We start from the raw sequence: 6818 nt of genomic DNA, 5'->3' as shown, positions 1-6818 counted from the left end.
AGGAGTCAGGAAATTCCAAGTATATCCCTGAGACAACCCTTTAAGTGGAAAGGTATGAAAGAATTAGGAAACCATATAGGAGACTCCTTTTGTAATTGGGAAGTGGGGAAGGCCGTCCTAAGCCACACGCAAAAGCAAGAGGCAATAAGGGAAAATGAGCTTTCAGGGGAAGAGGAGGTCGTGAGTAAAGTGAAGGGGGAAGTGACAGAGTGTAAGGTGATCCATGCAGCATGAGGACAGACAAGGGACTGGCTGATGCCCCACGGGACTGTGCTGCAGTGCCCATCGCATCTTAGACCAACCGGTGGCCTCTAGGAGGAGGTGGGGGCCAGTGCTCCACACAGCTGTCAAACTCTTGGCCAAAAGGTGCTGTGGTGGCCCAGCGTAGGGACTGACTTGGTGAGGGCTGTGCCTGTCCCTGGTGACATTTCAAAGTGAGGGGACTGTGGTTGAAACTGCTCTGAGAGTGGCACTAAGGGCCCCCGTGGGGATGCAGTGTGTGAGACTGGGTGTACCAGCTGGGAAGCTGGATGTCTGCAACCTTGCCTGCACTTATGGCAGGGAGGGGTGCAGTGGGGGGTCAAATAACAAAATTCCCAGGAGAGGTAGCAGGCTGGGAGGGCCCTGGGAGTTAGTGCAGAAATCAGTACCTACAGGCACAAAGTGTAGACAAGATAATGAGATGAAGAAGAGGGGAATCCAGGGCCCTTTCTGGAGCTGGAGGGCAGTCTGTGGAGGCAGTTCCAGATTTACCGAAGAGACAGCTTCGGCTAGGGCGGCCCCATCAAGGCAGGCACCTCCCCACAGAGTGTGACAAGCCCAAGCTTTGATGACCTTGTCTAATGTTTGCCATGGGGAAACCTGGCAAGAAACTCATCTGGTTGCAGAAGACAGGTGGGTTACTTTGTGCTTGGTGGTCCCCTGCTGTTTCATTTTTGAATTAAGCATGGGAGGCGGCACCTTAGTCTTTCCAGTGCTGAAAGCCTCTGAATGTCTTAATCAGGCCCTGACTGGCAGGCGTGCGCCCCGCCCCCCGCGCCCCCCCCCCTCCACGCCCCCCGCTGAAGTGCCCCTCCGCACCCCTGTAGTAGGCAGAACTGGGAACTGGGCTCCTGCCCTGGCACAGCAACCAACAAAGGAACGAAGGGCAGACCAGAGCCCTGCGCTTCCACACGCAGGGAGTGTTTTCGGGAGGGCAGTGCCAGCAAATGGAGAGGGGGCTCTTGACTTGGGCCAAGACCACACCGTGGAGACCCGTCAATGCTGGCAGGCTGCCCTGTGACAGAACTGCTCAGGAGACGGGCAGAAGGTCTCCGAGGCCCTCCCTGCGATAGGAGTCAGCTGTGGCTTGAAAGCGCCAAATGCCTGCCTGGGAGATGGTGGACCTACTGCCTGTGGCAGGACTCAAAACGGGGACTCGGCAGAGTGCAGAGCGGGAGGGAAGCACGTGTTAATCTGGGACCCCGAGCCAGGAGGAAGGAGAAGTGCTCTGCCTTTGGGCTGAGATCACAGAGGCTGAGCAATAAGGTGTCGCTGAAGACACCATCGGCCAGCAGGCTCCACTGGGACGAGCGGATGCGGGGCTGCCCGCAGGGCAATCCTGCGTGGGAAACAGACTGCCCAGCCCACCTGAGGCTGGCTTGGGAGAAAGGGGGGACCACGTTAGCAGCTCTTTGAAAACAAGACAGGGCCCCAGAGCCAGCAAACAAAGCCCCGGCGGGGTGAGCATTGCTGGGGGTGTGATGTCGCAGCAACCACAGTCACATGCTGGCCAGTCAAGGCCCCAGGGCCTGGGGAGGGGCAGAGTCCCTGGCAGGCACCCATGGCTACTAGTCAGCCCAAACTGTGGGGTGGATGAGTACCAGCAGGAGAGTGGCAACCCACCTGCCCCCCAAACTCCAGGGGAAGGGAGGAAAACATTGGAAAAAAACTAAAAATGTGAAATAAAACTATGCTCTGTATGGAGGAGGGCAGTCAGAAGGCAGAGCACTTGTACACAGCTGATGCCCAGGGAGCAGTGGCCCAGAGTCTCATCCCAGGGAGACCAGGAGAGGGCACCGGGCTCAGAAGCAGCACTGCCCAAAGGAAGCTTCTTGTCCCCTCTGTTAGCCAGGGCTTTGAGGAAGAGAACCATTTCACGACACATCAAAAACACGCAGGGAGGGCTTCCCTGGTGGCGCAGTGGTTGAGAGTCTGCCTGCCAATGCAGGGGACACGGGTTCGAGCCCTGGTCTGGGAGGATCCCGCATGCCGCGGAGCAACGAAGCCCGTGAGCCACGGCTACTGAGCCTGCGCGTCTGGAGCCTGTGCTCCGCAACAAGAGAGGCCGCGACAGCAGCGAGAGGCCCGCGCGCCGCGATGAAGAGTGGCTCCCGCTCGCCGCAACTGGAGAAAGCCCTCGCACAGAAACGAAGACCCAACACAGCCAAAAATAAATAAATAAATTAATTAATTAATTAAAAAAAAAAAAAAAACACGCAGGGAACCTGGCTTTGGTGATGCAGGGGCTGAGGCTTGCTGGGAGGGGTCTGGAAATGTTGGGACGGGGTGGTGGAATGAGTTGCCCAGATTCATGGAGTGGTTCAGTGCGCAGGGCTGCGTTCTTCCTTTCCTCCAAGGGGTGCCAGGGGCTTGGATGGAGGGCATGAATATGTCTCCTGATGGATGGACCAGCCATGGCCATGCCACGCCCCTCAGCATCTGCCCTCCCACCCCTTCGGGGATTCACGGAGGCCTCCACTGTCCCCTTCCTGGATCCCACAGAAGTACCAGGGATAGGGCAGAAAGGAGGTTCCCCAGAGGAAGCAACGGCCAAGCCTTTTCACTCAGCCAGGAATTTGAGCTTGGCATCCCAAGGAAGGGAGGGGGCCTGGAAGTAGGTTTCACAGCTGCTTCTCAGGAGAGAGAACACAAAGCAGGCACTCAGCAAGTAGCAACTGTTACTGCTATAACTGTGCACTAAATTGTGCAGGGCTGGGTTGCCCTGTGGCCCCCAAGGATGTGTAGGCAAAACCTCAAGGATACTGACCTTCCTCTCTAGGCCAGCAGGCGAGGAAAGACACCTTCATCGAGGGAAGGATTCCTCTGCATCAGGCACTGTGCTGCCTGCTTCACAGGTGCTGTCTCCTTTAGTCCTCCCAACAGTCCTTCTTAATTCCACCCTCCACCCCATTCCCCTGCCCCGTCCCCGCCCCCAGCCCCTTCTGGGAGCTTATCCTGAACCCTGCAGCCCATCTCTTCCCCTGCCTCCTGTGGGCACCGCTAGGGGGACATTTTTCAGGAGCAAATGCCCCAGTTAGTTAGCACTGATCGTGTATTTTGGGCTTCCTCTTCACGCAGACTATAAACTCAAAGACAAGTACCATGTCTCGTTTTTGCCAGTTAAAGCACACAGCTTTATTGGTGATACATAAAAATGCAGACTTGGTGGACGAGGCTGAGTCAGTACAGCTCACAGAAGGGGAGTGTACATGTTTTGCTGAATAGGTTTACCATCCATAGGCTCGTGAAGAAAAGAGAGTAAATGAAAAAGAATTCAACCTACGCAGCAACCAATGCATTTTCGGCACAAGCTCCCACATGGGTCTGGCCTCCACAAGGTGGTCCAGCTTAGACAGGGAGACCACCACAGGCAAGGCATCCCTTGTCAGGCTAGAAAATGTTGTTCTTTCACCACACAGCTGAAATGATCCCTTTACCACAGGAAGAAGGCTGCAAGGGAGCAATTTACAATGCGCACTGCCTGCAGACTGCAAAACCAAGAGGTTACTCAGAGCTCTGTGGGAACCCCTGCCTGGCCAGCAAGAGAGTGGTCCTGGATTTAGCAAGTGTAACTTTCACCCGGAGATAGGGCTATTGGCTAAGGCTGGATCTTCAATAGCACCCGCTGCAGAGTCTTTGATTGAGAACACAAGTGTGTGTTCACTGATCGGGTTTTGGTTCGGGGTGGATCAGTCCCATCCTGTTGGAGGGGGCCATTTAAGAGGCCGGGATTTCTGGGAGAAGCTGTCTGTTTGCGTTCCTGATAAAGAGGGACAGGAAGGAGAGCAGCATTTGGGCTCCCAGCAACTCCCCCGCCAAGACTGGCTTTTCAGACAAACCCATCAAGGGTTTCACAACGTGCCCCTCAGCACATTCACTTCCCTCTGGTATCAAAGGAAACTTCAAGCCTGAAACGGACTTGGCAAGCATGTTATTAATAACTGTCATGATTATTAACAAATTTAATCCGGCCTGCTGCAGAAATGAGTTGCAGCAAAGTGACACAGTCTCCCGACACACTTCGTTGATGTACATCTTAATCTGGCCCTGATTTGCAACACTGGCATTCAAGTCATCCGGGGCACAGAAAGCCTCAACAGCAGGGTCGGGAATAGGGATCGTGTTTCCAGCAATGGAGAGGCTGGCCAAATGACTATTGATATCGTGGCTAAATGAAAAACCAGTGTCCCTGGGCTGAGCTAACAACACTTTTCCCTGAATGAAAGGGCACTTGGAGAGGCCAAGAACACAACTGAAATTTTCAATATCTTAAGCATCACTAAAAAAAAGTCCTCATTTTCATTAGTGACAGAGTGATTTTTCTTCATTCAGACTATTTCCTCTTTGAGAGGCCCTAGGTTCTTACTGCCCATGTCTCATGTCAGCCTCATCCCCAGGACTTGGCTTTTCCTGGTTCTTTGAGTAAAGACCAGACCCCTTACCCATCCTTATCCATATGAAGTTCCCTACAATTCTGGTTGTTTCTCACTGTGTTTATATCCTCTTCTGATTAGTGGATGAACACTGTAGCAACTTCTAGCCCTGACCTCCAGAACTGCTTTCACTAAATCAGCATTTCAAGCACACTCTATATCTGTGACAAGTCACAGGAGGTTCTCACTCTTTTAAAAGCCATCTAATTTGTAGTGTTCTAGGTAGGAGACTGTTGGACGTTCTTTTCCTGGACACAAATTGCACTAACTGCCATCTGACAGGAAACTAGGGGAAATGCAAATACATAGAGCTTTCATATGAGTTTCCATAGATATACACGTCAATACTCAGGATACAAGGGTATCAGTATCTCTCTTTCCTGAGTTAGGGTCTTAATTTTCAAACGTTTCTCCTCTGCCATTTATCTCCCTTAAACTCGTTCCCACTGTTTCCTCAGAGGTACAGCATTTAACTTTTCCAGCACCCAAGTAGGAGGAGAGGAGAACAAAGGTTGGGAGAGGTAGCTGAGTTGCCTCTAGACCCTGCATTCTGACTCCAACCTCCCTCCCCATCCCTATCTCCAAGAGATAACAATGTGTGGAGCAATTTCCTTCTTCCTTTGCCTAGATTTATGTCTACTTGTAGACACAGAAGAAAGAATGGAGACTGGTAGATGTCCAGGCACATAAGTGTCCTCTCTCCAGAGTGAGAAATCTGGCTTTCAAATGTCTCCCATTTAGGTCCTAGGCACAGCCCCTACCCTGCCCTCCAGACCCTTTCATCACCCCATCCTTCCCCCACAAATGCCCACCTTTTCCATTCCTCTGCGCCCCAGTCACTCTCTTGACCTCGCTTTCTCCCATCAAATGGCCACTTTTCTGTTCTACCCGTCATTTCTGCTGTATAGACACTGCTTCCCCAGAGCCAAAAAGGATTGGGGTTAAGTAATGCTTTTCTGAAGGCAGGATAGTGAAAGAACAGGTTCTGGTTTTGGGCTTGCCTCTACCGCCACCTTGTGACCGGTCGAGGCCCCACGTTTCCTTGAAAGAACTGCTCACTTCAGTTTCTACTAAACATCCTGTATGTAATGGGTTTCCTCTTCCTTTCCTTTGGGTTGTGCTGCCCCCTACAGGCAGACAAGCTAACCAACAGATAAAGGTCTGTGAACATTTAGTGCAGGGTGTTAGGCCACAGTTCCTACCTTTTACTGATTCAAGACTGTCAAACGGTCCCCACCTCTCACTCCCAGATCCCAACATCAGCTCTCCCCCTGACCTCATGCACCATTTAGAGAACTAAAATGAGCTGGTGGATAGCCTGAGGCTGTGGGGAAAGCTGACTCTGCCCCTTCAGGTCTCTGCTACCTAACTCCACCGCGACCCCAAGACTCCCCAGGCAATGCTCACTCTCACACCAACCTGCACACAATCAGAGCAGTTTCTTCCTTCTTCACTTGACTACAAACACATCTCCCTGATATCAACAGGAAGCTGATGGCTGGGCCAAAAACACCACCTCTCCACAATTCTTGGTCACCTGAGATACGTCACCAATGAGCCATGGTCCCCAAGCTTCTCTCCTACCAGTAGTGATGCAAGAGTATGCCCGCCTCTCTCCTTTCCCCCCCAGCACACCAGACCTGTCACTCATTTTTTCTTTGCCAATCCTAGAGACCAAAAGATAAGGCATTTCCATTTTGCTGAAATTTGCCTTTCTCTAATTTCCAAGGAAGGAACCTATCTTCTCCTGGAGCAACTATTTCAGTTTATACTTCTTTGTCTTCTCTTAGAATATAGGGCAACAGCCCATCTCGTCACTTCCCCTCCACTCAGCCGCTAATATCCATCATCTTTCTTGGACCCATGAGAAAGCACATTGCATGAAATAAGACACAGAGCAAGAGATAATTTAGATATTTGTTGCCTCTGCTCATTTTCTTGGAAATACTGGCTTTTTATAAAGATTTGTACACGCTTTTATATGCATAAGGAGTTTTCAGGAGTGATGTTTTCCAAAATGTCACCACTGGTTATTTCTGAGACATATATTTAAGGCATAATACATTCTAGGTATAGTGCCAACTGCTAAGGTCAATGGGACATGGAGATGAACAGATTTGTCTC

General features: G+C 51.5%; 1 protein-coding gene across 1 annotated transcript; it reads right to left on the bottom strand.

Moving 5' to 3' along the window:
- Nucleotides 1-3368: 3368 nt before the first annotated feature.
- LOC132357132 (protein ARMCX6-like) lies at nucleotides 3369-4707 on the bottom strand. The gene is made up of 2 exons (XM_059910425.1): nucleotides 4704-4707; nucleotides 3369-4529 (listed from the first exon to the last, which is right to left on the bottom strand). The coding sequence occupies exons 1-2, from the start codon at nucleotides 4705-4707 to the stop codon at nucleotides 3979-3981; spliced, it is 555 nt and encodes a 184-aa protein (XP_059766408.1). The 3' UTR covers nucleotides 3369-3978.
- Between the last annotated feature and the right edge of the window lie 2111 nt (nucleotides 4708-6818).

The sequence above is a fragment of the Balaenoptera ricei genome, chromosome X (assembly GCF_028023285.1).
Source record: "Balaenoptera ricei isolate mBalRic1 chromosome X, mBalRic1.hap2, whole genome shotgun sequence".
Classification (NCBI taxonomy): domain Eukaryota; kingdom Metazoa; phylum Chordata; class Mammalia; order Artiodactyla; family Balaenopteridae; genus Balaenoptera; species Balaenoptera ricei.
This window is presented reverse-complemented; position numbering and strand designations above follow the sequence as displayed.